Source organism: Impatiens glandulifera, chromosome 4 (assembly GCF_907164915.1).
Source record: "Impatiens glandulifera chromosome 4, dImpGla2.1, whole genome shotgun sequence".
NCBI lineage: Eukaryota > Viridiplantae > Streptophyta > Magnoliopsida > Ericales > Balsaminaceae > Impatiens > Impatiens glandulifera.
Genome location: NC_061865.1, coordinates 49,669,015 through 49,683,617, shown reverse-complemented (window position 1 = coordinate 49,683,617; position 14,603 = coordinate 49,669,015). Strand labels below are relative to the sequence as shown.

General features: G+C 29.5%; 1 protein-coding gene across 1 annotated transcript; it reads left to right on the top strand.

The window, feature by feature from the left end:
* The first annotated feature begins 9,936 nt into the window (after positions 1–9,936).
* LOC124935323 (ent-kaurenoic acid oxidase 1-like) lies at positions 9,937–12,699 on the top strand. Its single transcript, XM_047475763.1, has 9 exons — positions 9,937–10,166; positions 10,270–10,597; positions 10,692–10,841; positions 10,926–11,186; positions 11,260–11,346; positions 11,455–11,533; positions 11,621–11,727; positions 12,408–12,526; positions 12,600–12,699. Exons 1-9 carry the CDS (start codon positions 9,937–9,939, stop codon positions 12,697–12,699), a joined length of 1,461 nt encoding a protein of 486 aa, XP_047331719.1.
* Positions 12,700–14,603: the final 1,904 nt, after the last annotated feature.

The following is a 14,603-nucleotide window of genomic DNA, read 5'->3' as shown; positions in this document are numbered from 1 at the left end:
AAAATGTACAATAAAGAAATCACCAAATTTGAGAGGTTGATTCGAGACAAGTGTTTATCACATTTTTTTTTAAAATAGTTCCACTGTCTCCCCTTGTACTAGAGCTTAACTCAGATGATTATCTCCTAGGGTATAACGAATCTAATAGTAATTCAACACTAGAATTACTACACAGCAAACTTGACAAAGTACTTAAATCGATCACCAGGTTTCAATGGAAATACATTAAGTCAAGAACTCAAAATACACTTAGTTGAGTGAAGAACTCAGAAAATACTCAAGAAAACAAAGAAAAAAGACCTTTCAAATTCCTGAGAGATAATGATATAAATGAAGAATAGATATGATATATGTAAAGTGTTCTAACCTGAGGGAATATATAACTGGATATTAAACCGTCACAATAAATTTATTTATCAATCTAATCTAATGGCTGATAATTCATCCAATAGTTGTCATTCCTAAACTTTTGGCATTTCTAGACTCTTGCATTCAATCTTATCCATTAGCATTCGATCTAATCCTCTGGAAAAAACATTCACATTTAAATTTGGTGTGAATTTATATGTAATTGGATTAAATATATTTAATTTATGTATCCAAATTCTTATTTTCATTTAATTAATAGAATTAGTTTAAAATTCCAACAATAAGTTGCTACACTTGGACAACAATACAATGCACAAACCAACCAAACTTTCAAATAAATTTAGACACACAATCTCTTCTAATATATAATTATTTAAGAATAAAAAAAATGAATCAAGAAAGAAAATAACAATAAAATAACACAAGATTTTTATAGTGGTTTGGAAAAATTGTTTACATTCCCTTATCAGGACAGAGCAAGACTATTTACTATACCCAAATGGTAAAGTAACAAGCATATACATAAAAATTACAATAAACAATAATAACTAAAATACTGGAATGTTCTATTGGGCAACCTCATTTGAGAAATAAATTTCTCCTAATTCATTTTGAATTTCACCTTTATCGTATGGGGTTCTCTTTAGATTCCTTAAATAGCTAAAGTACAGAAAATTATAGGTTTAGAACAAGTCAAATAGGAGATATATAATTATTACTACAATTTCCTAATTTGAAAATTTCTATTAGTGTATTATCACTTTTAGTTTTGGTTAGACAACAATAAATTCAAATTAATTTACCCTTTTCTCCCTTATTTTTCTCTCAGTTGGTGTGCCTTCTTCCAAGCTCCTTTGATATATTTTTAAGAAATAGATCACTTTTTGGATCAATAAAATGAAAATAACATTTTTGTTAGGAATTGGATCCCCTATCTTACATATTTGAAGTGATCTATAAAAACGTAAGAAGATAAGAACACAAGAAGGCACATATTTATAATAGTTTACTCAAAATGAGCTACATCCATTTTAGCCGCTACCTGATTTCAATATAAAGTAGAAGGAATACAAAGTTTTGCTTCACACTTTTTCTATCTAAAATTCTATTTTAATATAGAAAACCCTTAACAATAACATATTTATAAGATAAACAAAATCAATAACTTGGATTAACAACTTTATTTTTCAGTTTTCTTTTCAACATTAATTCTTCAATATTCTTGTTTTAAATTTAATTAGAAATTGGTATCAACATATTCATCACTAATCCCAATACATTTAGTATAAAGTGTTGAAATATGATTTACAATATTACAAATATGGTATATTAATGGTACACAATTTTAGTACAAGAAAAAAGTATATTCAACAAAAGGAAACTATATCTTTTGGTGTATAATCTTGATATTAGGAAATAATATTATCACAAAAGAAAATTAGATCTTTTTTTTTTATGGAAATACAATTAGGAAATATGGTAAGAATGTTTTGGAAGCTCTTTGAAATTTTTGGACAAGATATTGATATTAACTTAATTTGGGCTTATTTAAATGTGTAGTTGGATAATTTAGAAAGTCAAGTCTTTGCCTTGAGAGTATCGCTTCCTTGTGATTTGTGTTTAAGCTTTCATTATGAGATAATCATTTTAATACTCCTATAAAAATCTTGATAATAAAGTTGAGAGCCTCTTGTGCTTCAAAAGTGGTTGTGGGCCTGTTTTGGCCGAACCACTATAAATCTTGTGTTTGCGTTCTTTAGTTTCTTTTTCATTTACGCAATTATTAGATATTGTTATTATTCTTGCATTAAGGGATAATTCATCTCCTAGTATCCCAACAAGTGATATCATAGAGAGGTTGTTCGAGAGGAGAGGAATATGAAGAACTTGGATGATCCTTTGAGGGTTCTTGAGAAGTTCTATGGAGGTTTCCAAAAGATATCCAAGTAGTAGTTCTTGTTGGTATGAATGAACGCCAAATTCAAGGTGGAAGAAGTACGAGTTACTTGATGTTCAAGAAATGAATCATCGCTAGTTCTTGACAAGTTTTATGGAGGTTTCCAAAATATGTTCATGTTGTAGTTTTTGTTGGTTTGAATGACTGCCAAGTTCGAGGTGAAAGAAGTACGAGTTACTTGATGTTCAAGAAACAAATCAAGATGGAAGATTGTAGACAAGAATACAATGGAGAAGACATATTTACAGGAGGTAAACAATATCGTGAGAAAGAAGGTAGAGTAATAAAAGTTATAAGTCTATGTTGAAGGATAAAGAAAAGGTGAAGTAATTCTAGTGTTAAGGTGAAGTGATTCCAGTTTTAAGAGGAAGGACACTTTAGAAAATAATGCCTAAAACTAAAGAAGTATGCTCAAACAAATTAAGTTTAGAAGATAAGAGATTGACCATTTATGGTGAGTAAGTTATTATCTCTGAGATCACTCAATATACATCAAGGTTCTAACATCTGAGGCTTGACTTCAAAGGCTTAAAAGAATTGGGTAAGAGTTCTTGGTACAAGAACTTTAATTCATGATACTGCAAGTGAAGTTAGATCCAACAACAATAAAAAATTCTTTATTGGATTTTCAAAGAATGTCAAAGAGTATAGAGTTTGGACTAAAGAAGGTGGAGATAAGTTATGCCAGATCAATATGTGAAGTTTGAAAAAGTTGGAGCACACACAATGAAGACACAAGTAGTGATTCAAGATGAATCACAACTCGAGGTGGATATATCATCAAAAGGCACACTACCAAGGGATAATTGTCATGGGAATATTAAGATTTCTTCTAATGTTGGGGAGGAGGATGACCTTGTTGAAGAGGTGTCCTTGACCATGGATGAAGTAAATAATGATACACCACAAATCTTATCAAAAAGGCATTTATTGATGACAACATTGTCGACATAATGACAAGGAAATATTTTGGGCCAAATTGTAAGATTGCATTGAGTTAGCGGGTGATTAAGGATTGACATATTGCTAGTTAACACACAATTTGAATGAAAGACCAAGAAGAGGAAGACTAATGGAAGACACTTTTAAATTTTGGTAGAGACATCATTAATCAACTCTCAAATGAACCAAAAATAAATCATTGTATTATCTTTCAATGTGAGAAGATGAACAAGATCTTGAGTGAGATTCCTAGTCATGAAAAAAAGGGTAGATGGAAGGCTCAGTCAATTCAAATGTGATGATTGGTACTTATTTTGTTCTATCTTAATTGTCCATGCATTGTGGATCATAGTTAAGACTAATGAGATGATTAATATATCATCTAATTGAGAAGAGGGTTGGGACCTTGAATGAGATTCATAGTCATGAAAAAGGGCTAGATGAGAAGTTTGATCAATTCAAAAATGAATGGGATCATTGAATCTTCATCTAATGCGAGAAGATGAATAAGACCTTGAATGTGATTCCTAGTCATGAAAAAGGGACTAGATGAGAGACTCGGTCAATTAAAATGGAAGACAATCGTATTTTCGTTCGAAGAAACTATGAAGCATGGTGAAAACAATTGAAGACAGTTAGAAAAATCTTGAAAAGATATTATTGAATTGCTAGTTATTTGGACATTATTCAAAAACTAGTAGATTGCCAATTAATTTATTCAAGGAGAAGTATGCGGTTCAAGTTGGTTGAGTGTACAAAATTCAAGTCAAGATGGGTGGTAAATGTTTTGCTAGAATTTGAGCTTGAGTAAATATATGCCGTTAGGTACCTAATTATTTATTACGAAATAGACGATGAATGTTCGTCATGGGTCTTCTCGACTTCTGATCAATATCTTATCTTGGAGAAGTAGATGATGGATGTTCATCTTGGATGTCCTCGGTTTCGATAAATATCTAATTTTGAAGAAGTAGACGATGAAAGTTCGTCTTGGGTCTTCTCGGCTTTCTATTGGTATTTTATTTTGAGGAGTAGGCGATGGAAGTTCGTTATGGTTGTTCTCAGTTTTTTATAGATATCTAATTTTGAAAAAGAAGAAGATAAAGATTGGGAGGCGAATCAACATGAAGACAGATGTTAGGAAGAAAATATATGTTTCTTCAATTAATTTATCTTCTCTCCCTAGATACCTAGGTTTAGAAAATTCCACCATTGGTGAAGATACATTTTATATGTATGTACCATCTTTGATGATGTTGATTTTGAAGTCTTATGGCAAAAATATTGTGTAACCCATTATATGTGATATAATGGATTATTTAAGCGACTTAAGGGTTATGTAGTTTTTACTATTGTCGAAGGGATTTTTCACGCTAAAGTTTGATGTGGAGTTGTACATCGAGAGAAGCATAATCAACAAAGAGAAGTTGTTATCAAGAAGGTGACAATGTTGTTGATATATTGGTAGTTCCTAGATTTAGGAGCTATGAAGACTTTTCTTGTTGACAAAGAAAATGATGGAAGACAAGAGAGAGATAACTTGTAAATCAAGGTGGAGTGTTCAAATTAGATTTACAAAATAAAAAATATGATATATTCATGGTACACAATCTTAGTAAAAGAAAATGGTATATTGAATAAAAGGAAACTATATTTTTGGTGTATAATCTTGATATTAGGAAATAAGATTATCACAAAAGGAAATTAGATATTTTGTTATGAAAATACAATTATAAAATATGGTAAGAATGTTTTGGAAGCTCTTTGAGAGTTTTGGACAAGATATTGATATTAACTTAATTGGGGCTAAAGGTGCAGTCGGACATTTTAGAAAGTCAAATCTTGCCTTGAGAGCATCGCTTCCTTGTGAGTTGTGTGTGAGCTTTCATTATGAGAGAATCATTGTAATACTACTATAAAATTCTTGATAACAAAGTTAAGAGTCTTTTGTGCTTCAAAAGTGGATGTAGGCCTGTTTTGGCCTAACCACTATAAATTTTGTGTTTGTGTTCTTTAGTTGTTTTCTTTTGTTTCCGCAATTGTTCAATGTTGTTATTATTCTTGCATTAAGAGATACTTCATCTCCAAGTATCCCAACACAAAGTATAATATAAAAGTTTACTAAACAAAGATAAAAGTAATACAACAAAAGATATGTTAAATGTAATAAATATGTTAAATGTCTAATTAAACAGCAAATACAACCACAATCTAACTGAAACTCCTGCTCATATCAATAATATCATTATCTGATATCAATAATTTAATGGATTGACTATAGGAAAGATACATAGATTTTGATAATAATAATAATAATAATAATAATAATAATAAATTATAATAAAGAAATGATTAGTTAATAGTACACTAAACCAATACAAAGTTATTTTATTTTTCAACTTTTAGTGTTATATTTTGTAATAATTTTTTTCATATTTCATTTTGAGTAGAAATATGTTTTGGTTGAAAATATAGTGAGAATTGTTGTAATATTTTGTTAAATTGTTGCAATGTCTAGTTTGTACAACTTAAAATCGATCCCTAAAGACTTCGGATTTTCTATTGGGTTCGATTTTTATTTTAACAAATTCATGATTCAAGAAAGATGAAGTCTGTCCCTTTACTTCTCATTGTCTTTGCCTTCATATGACTTGCATAAAGTTAGAATTTATAAAATAATTGAAAAACTAAAGTTATAGATATAAGGGTCATTTAGGTCGTTTTAAAATTTTAGATTAATCAGTGTTAAAATGAGTTCCTAGTTTGCTCCTCCAAAAAGTTCTACAAAATGACCAAAATCAGGTTTTATCAAAGAAACATTTTCTTGTGGTTTTGAATTTCAAAAATTATTGATTGATACTAATTTGTAGATAAAAGGATGATCTAACACATATCCAAAATTCAGAAGCATTGGAGATATGGTTGGGTCAAAGTTTGTCTTATGAATAGTCAATTTTCAAATATTATCAAAAACTCATTTGATTTACATTAAAAATTCAAAAAATGATCATAAATGACTCCAAATATTATTTACACCATTTGAACATACCAATTGAAGTCCAATTCAAAGATTGTTTGAGAAACAAATAAGTTAGTTTAAATAGAAACTAAAATTATAAATTACGGATTAGAGATCAAGAATGATTCATTGTGACTTCCTATCATATATGAATCAAGAGAGGAATTAATTAGTAACACATAAGGAATAAATTTAGATTATCAATTGTATTAAAGAATAAGAAAACTGTAGAGAATTAAAAGATTGATCTAAATAAGGTTTTTGTAAATTGAAGTATGCTTTACATTACATTAATTGTGGGATTATAAATTATATTATTGAGACTATTAACCCATCAAGATAGTTCAGTGGTAAGAGTCGGTTTAAAAAACCAAAGGTTTAAGAGAAAAAAAAAAGTCACGAATTTGATTTCATCTAAAAACGTTTTAAGTTAAAGTGGGAATCATGAATATAAAGTGTCATGCTAATTCCCTTCATTAAAATATAAATAAATAATTGAGAGTATTTCAATATACATCGAATAATAGCCAACCAGGCTAATATTAACCTTAAAAGCTCTCCTTTGGTTTTGGCTCCTTATTTTCAAGAAATCTTCCCTCTTTTTTTTTTTTTTTTTTTTCTGGTTTATTTATAGTGGGCTTGAAATTTGAAGATTTTTTTCCTTTCAATATAAGAAAAAAAAGCATATGCCACATATTCTTTCTAGAATTCTCTCTTCTCCCCTATTTATTTCATTTTAGAATTATTTATTTTCCCCTCATTTTTCCTTTGAAAACTCTAATTTCAAACTTCTCCAAATTTCTTCTCATGCTTTTCCACTCGTACATGTTGTAGGTGTCGTTTGTCCCATTCGTGTTGCTGAATCGTTCTTTCTGTCCATGGTGTTTGTGTCGAAAGTGGCGTTCGTACCGTATATTTTATTTTTATTTGTTTTCATGCAAAATATCAAAACATTATATTAATACAAACATATATATATATATATATTTTTATATTATTTATTTATTCACCATGATATTCTATTGATTTATTTTGAACTTTATTTATTTATTTATTTTTGTCTGGTATTTAATTAATTAGAGATCGGTAAAACACCCTTCCCAATCCAATTATTTTTATGTAAATCTTGTGCAATAAGTCTGTTAATGTTAATGGATTTCAGAAACATTTTAAAAATAACCTCTGAATTTTAATTTTTTTTTTATAAATTTAGAGATATAAAAAAATGAGCTTCTACACCATTCTAAAAAATGTGAACACATTTGAATACTTCTGTTGATTTGATGAGTAGATTGGACAATGAATATGCTCTAAAATATTCCAAAAGACATGACAAATTAAAATATGATATACTTATAATACTGTTTTGTCCTTTTTCTTGGTATGAATAATTTATATCCTCACATGAATAACCTTATGATTCCAATGAGGCCTAACTTGTCTTTAATGGGGTAGGTAACTTGTAAATATGCTAACAATTTCTCATTTTTTCTTATATACCCTTAATTAAACTCATATTCCTAGAATATATACCTAAAATAGAAAAATGTGGATTTAAAATATTGACGCAGGTGTTGAGTCGGTTGATATTATTCATCAAAGACCAAAACTCCTGATTTGCGCATTAATATTATAACATATATATACCCTTGAAGATTTAGGTCTTTCATGTAGAACTCAAAAATGATTAAGGACTCTCTTAACATATATAAAGCTTGTAAAGGTATATATATCTAACATGATACATAAATACTTAAATCACTCAAGTAGCTAAGAAAATCATTATATCACGACTCAAAGTAGTTCCCGGTTCATTACTGTATACTGTTTTCGCGGTGACACCTTCATTTGGCATTCTATGGGCATATGTTAAGTTATGTCGGGTTTAATTCTGAGTTTGGGAAGCATAACTCAGGATTAAGGAGGACGTTGTCCTGATGAAATAGTAGGTGACAATCCCTTTGGTTATTTTGTGGATCATCTAGATGGAGAGAAACCATATATCATTCAACCGCTTTTATGACCATTTATTTCATTATTAGCTTGTTGTGTAGGTCTAAGATTTAGGATTTCACTGGTTATCCTTCGAGGATATATGTTTCCACCCCTGAGGGTTGGATGTCGTTGGATCTTATGCAACTTTTGTTTTCAACATTTTTCAAGTGTATATGCATTTTTAAAACAAATATATAGATTTAATTATAATGTTTTAGTATTAAAATAACTTAAATTAGTTTGTTAGTTAATTTTTTTGTAAACTCAAGTGAAGTGTTCAATCCTTGAAAAAAATATATTATTTTAATTTCTTTTACGTGATCCTCAAATAGTGGTGACCATAAATATTTAATGTAACACTCTAAAGCAGGTCATGCCTAGAGCAGGTCATGCCTATGTGGACTGTGAGTTCGATCAGTTTTTACTGATGTTTATATTATTTTCCTTCATCCATTTTCTCATTCATTATATATATAATATATATATCGGTTGAGTTGTATTAAATTGTTTGGAACAAAGAAAATTAATGTTGAACAAAAATAAACCATATATTTTAGTGCATAATTTTGAAATATAAAAATTAAACTAACACAAAAGAAAATATAATATTTTGTTAGGTTAATATAGAAAGAAAAATATTTTCTAACCATTATATTGATGTTGACCTAGTTAAGACTTATTTAAAAATATAAAATGCACACTTTAAAAGTTAACGAGTTTGATTTAAAATAAACTCTTAAATATGTCAACTCTTACAATTTTAAATTTATGATAATAAGATTTTGCAATTTTACGAATTTGAAAATAATTTCAATTTTAAAATTTTACGTTAAAATAACAAATTTATATATTTATAAATTAAAAAATTTTTAATATAATTCATTTTATAGTGTTATTTACTTATTATTATTTTTTAATTAATTTTATATTTAAATAAATAAAATTTTAAAATTGGCTAGGTATAAAATACTTAATTTTATATATAAATATTAATAATATATAATTAATAATTTTTCAAACTAAATTATTACGAATTTAAGTAAACTCTAGATTTTATGAGATTATAACTGGTTAACGATTTTACATAAATTTTCGATTTTGACAGTCTTGATTTCGGGAGAGACCGAATGTTATATAAATTCATGTCATAATCTCAAACTATTATGATGTAATGTTCTCATCTATTTAATAATATTCTCTTTTCGGTCGACGTAGTCAAATTTTACTTTGTTGAACCACGTTAAATCAATTAATTTCTTTATTATTTACGCTAACTCTTACATTTCGTTCAAACCATTTCTAATTTTTTTTTTTTAAATTAAAGGAGAACTTGCTTGACACCCCACCGTCATGGCCCCCGCTTAAACTCAAATTAAAAGCGCATCCAAATAAAATTGAACTCGCGACCTTTTAGTATTTTAAGACGACTTTTAGCACTAGGATACCATTTTTAAATCTTGTTTAGTTATTATATGGCTCTTTATTGCATTAGACAATATTTTTTAATAATAAAACTTTTGCTACACGTTAGGGTGTTAATCTTGTCTTGTAGCAGCACTATCAAGAGGAATAAAGTAACAAGGAATATCACTTGCTATATATATATATACTCCATACATGATGTAAGGAAGAACAAATTAAAAGAGGAAAGTAGATGGAGTACACAGTTGGAATATTGTGGGTGACATGGGCTTTGGGAACACTACCTCTAATGGGGCTGGCTTTGTGGTTCTGGAACGATATTCGATATTGCTTTCCTCACCGCAAGTCGACACTCCCACCTGGCCATATGGGTCTTCCGATCATAGGGGAGATGCTCAACTTCCTTTGGTATTTCAAAGTCATTTGTCGCCCCGACGACTTCATTAATGCCAAGCGACAAAAGTGAGATTCAATTATTATATTGTTACTAACTTCATAATATGAGAAACTCATTGTCATATGGTTAATGTTATCAACTTATCATAACTTTATTAAAAAATGGCAGGCATGGTAAAGGAGAGGAGATGTTTAGAAGTCACTTGTTTGGTTCACCCTCGATCATAGTGTGCTCACCATCTATGAGCAAGTTTGTACTCCAATCTTCGGATGATCTTTTCAAGATGGCCTGGCCATCCATTGAGATCATAGGACACAAGTCTTTGGTTTCGGTTCATGGAATCGCACACATGAGATTAAGGAATTTTATACTTAAAATTGTCAATCAACCGCAATCCCTCCGACATACCGCTAGTTTGGTGCAGCCACGCATTGTCAAAACCCTAGAATTATGGGCACATAAGGGCAGAGTTATTGCCTCTCATGAAATCAGAAAGGTACTATATACATATATAAATATTATAAGTCCACAACAAAGAGCTTAAGTATATATATTAATAATGTCATTTTTAATAATAAATATATATATAGGTAACATTTGAAAATATTGGAAAGTTCTTTGCGGGTTTTGAGCCCGGGCATACAATGGATTCATTAGCAAAATTCTATGAGGGGGTCATAAAAGGATTTAGGGCTACTCCTTTAGATTTTCCTGGAACCGCTTATCGTCACGCCCTACAGGTCATTTTTAAGTTAAAAAGGAAGCATTATTTTTTTTCTTACATCAAAGTAATTAAATTCATAATTTTATTTGAATATTTTCAGAGTAGAAAAAAGGTGATAGCAATATTCAGGGATGAAATGGAGAAGAGAAGGGAGAATAAGGAGTATGCGATGAGCAAAAAGAACGATGTTTTGAATGGGTTGATGGAATTGAAAGATGAAGATGGGAACAACCTAGATGAAATTGAAATACTTGACAATATTCTTAGCCTTGTGGTTGCAGGATATGAATCTACATCTCTATCAATAATGTGGGCTATTTACAACCTCGCAAAATACCCCGATGTCCTCGAAAAAGTTCGGGTAAGTACTAATAATTCATAAGAATTTTTAATTATTCGATATTTGATGGATGTTTTTGTGTGTAATATTGCAGGAGGAGAATATGAAACTTAGGAAAAGAAAGAATGGGCAGTTCATTACTAGTGATGATATTGCTAATGAATTGAAATATACAAATAATGTAGGTGTATAATTTATTTAATAAAAGGACCCCTTATTTTTGTTTAAAGGTGCAAATAAGCCTTTCAACAATTTGTTTTTAAATGTTAGTCCAAATTATTTTGAGCAGGTGGTGGAAGAAACTATTCGAGTGGCTAATGTATCAGCATTTGTGTTTCGGACTGTCTCAGAAGATATCATATACAAAGGTACAAATATTATAATTATATTTTAATTTTTACCTATATATGTTTAATAAATTATGATGTATATATTATTATTCTTATAAATTTCAGGCTATAAGATTCCAAAAGATTGGAAACTCATAGTATGGTCAAGATATATTCATACAAATCCTGAATATTATGAAGATCCAATGTGCTTCAATCCAGATAGATGGAATGTACGTATGTATACAAGTTTTATTTCTTACAAATATCTCAAGCTTTTATAATTTTTGGAATATTTGTGTGAAATGAAGGATAGAAGTTGCGGTTTTAAAGTTTTTTTAGAAAAATTATGAATGAAACGGGTGGATGAACATATGTTTTTGTCTATTTGTGGGAATTAAAAAATAAATATTTAATTAAATTAAAACAATTAGAAAATCACGAGGTTGTGTCATATTTTTAATGCAATTTTTTTTTGGGTGGAATTGAGCCCACCTCAACCCTAACGTAGATCCGTATCAAATTATCGGAATAAATATTAATTTGCATTAATGGTAATTATGGCCGGCCAAAACAAAAACAAGATATTTAGATAAATTTACTAGTTTTTTAAAACCTAAAACGGTTATTATAGTGGTTGAGGATAAAAATAGAAAAATTTTATTTGGTTATAAGTTCAAATCTAATTATAACAATTTTAACATTTTTAAAATATAACTAAGACAATTAAGACCGCCAAAAAAACATTTCACATTTTTCTACTTGGGACTGGGATAATTCAAAACTTGGGACCGGCTCTGATGGTAATAATGTTACCGATCCTTAAACACTAAAAAAAAGAAAATACAAACTATAAATAGAAAGTAATATACTTGTTTCTAATTATGCTAATTATAGTTGTTTTTTTCCCTAGAAACCGTCAATACCCGGAACAAATCAAGTATTCGGGATGGGCCCTAGAACTTGTGCTGGGAACATGTTGGCTCGTTTGCAAGTCGCCATATTTATTCATCATCTAGCCGTTGGATACGAGTATGTCTATATTTATTAAGTTTTATAGGAATTAATAGTATTATACTCATATAAAAAATGTTGGGAATTGCAGGTGGAAACTAGTGAATCCAGACGCGAAAATAATTTATCTTCCACACCCGAAACTCGCTGATGGAGTCGAGATTCATTTCACTCGACTTGAGTCTAAGTAGTTAATTGTGTTAGTTTCTTATGTGTTTGCATATTTTAATTCAAGCTATGAAGGAGAATGAATTAGCATGCTTTGTATTAAGAATGTGTAAAAGTAATTATTAAGTATTACTTTATTTGGAATTCAACTTTGATTTTGAATATTGTTTTGAGGACTACATAAGCAAAAATAAAGAAAAAATAAAAACAATTAAGCAGAAGATTAGCTATATGGAATTTTTATCCAAATTTTGAAAACAACCAAATGTTTCCTTTTCTCCAAATTTTACATATCATAGTCCAAAATAATATTTGAAGTTATTTGAGTAAAAAGCATATAATTCTTGTCCATCCATTTTTATAATTGCATTCCACTTCTTTGTATCTTCCAATCTTATAGACACATACATAACCACAAGTTTAACATGTAACATCTGAAATATTCATAATTGTTTTTCAATTTCTCTAGTTATTATTAATTATTACTCTATTATGAAATGCAAACTAAAGAACAGATCCATATGTTTTTAGTAAACCTGACTTTTGTGTTTTTAATTTTAATCAAATCATGGAACATGCCAGAACAACCAAAGTATTCCTTCATTCGGAACATTGAATTCAATAAGATTTCTAAATGATTTTTTTCTTAAACTTATTAAATTATTAATTAAATGCATATATATTCACAAAATATTGTATTGACCATGTTATCATGAAATGCGGGAGATAACCACTAGTAAAAATAGGTCTTTTACCGAAAGTATAACCTTTCGGTAAAAGCCCTATATCTGTCGGTAAAACCCTTTTTCCGACAACCCGACAGACTGTCGGTATTACTCTTGTCGGTAAAGGTGTAGAGACCTAAGCCGACAGATTTCATATCTTTCGGTATATCATTTCCCGAAAGATTTAGTAAAATCTTTCGGAAATGTTTTTACTACGTTTACCGAAAGATTTATTGCAATATTTCGGAAATGCTTTACTTCATTTACCGAAAGATTTATGCATATCTTTCGGCTCTGCTTTACTTCCTTTACCAAAAGATCTATGTATATCTTTTGGCTTTGCTTTACTTCCTTTACCGAAAGATTTATTGATATATTTCGGCTTTGCTTTACAACCTTTACCGAAATATCTATGCATATCTTTCAGTTTTCCTTTAATGCCTTTACCGAAAGATTTATGCATATTTTTTGGTTTTGCTTTATTGCCTTTACCGAAAGATCTATGCATATCTTTCGGTTTTGCTTTATTGCCTTTACCGAAAGATCTATGCATATCTTTCGGTTTTGCTTTATTGCCTTTACCGAAAGATTTATGCATATCTTTCGGTATTTCCTCTTTACAGATTTTTAATATTTTGTTTGTTTTTTACATACCCTTAACCTGTTTAATTATCAGTCAAACCAAATAAATACAATAATCAAAAAAATTCATTACATTTTCCGAAATTCTAAATCAATACGTATTACAAACACGTGTACTAATCCAAAAACATAATCCAACATACTTGTTCCAAACACGATAACATTATCCAAAAACTATATAATAAATGTACTAACTCGGTGGTTGATTCGATAACCTTGTTAATATTTCTGCAATCTATTGTTGCGTTCTTTTGTTATTAACTTGCACTATCTCTTCGAGTTCATTGACCCGCGCCCGAAGTTGTTAGTTCTCTTCTCTTAACGACGACCCTCTACGTTGAGAATTGTCGCTCTTTCGTCGATCACCGTGAAAACGCGATGGCCGGATGCCTGACCCCATACCCATCACCTGCCCGTAAACAATAAAAAATGACATAAATTTTAATGTTGCTCACCAAAATAAAGCTTGATTACGTTCACCAGAAAGAGAATATTAGAATATTAGAACATATATTACATCATGATTCCAGGAATCTCTAACTCCTAAGTGTATAACTCTC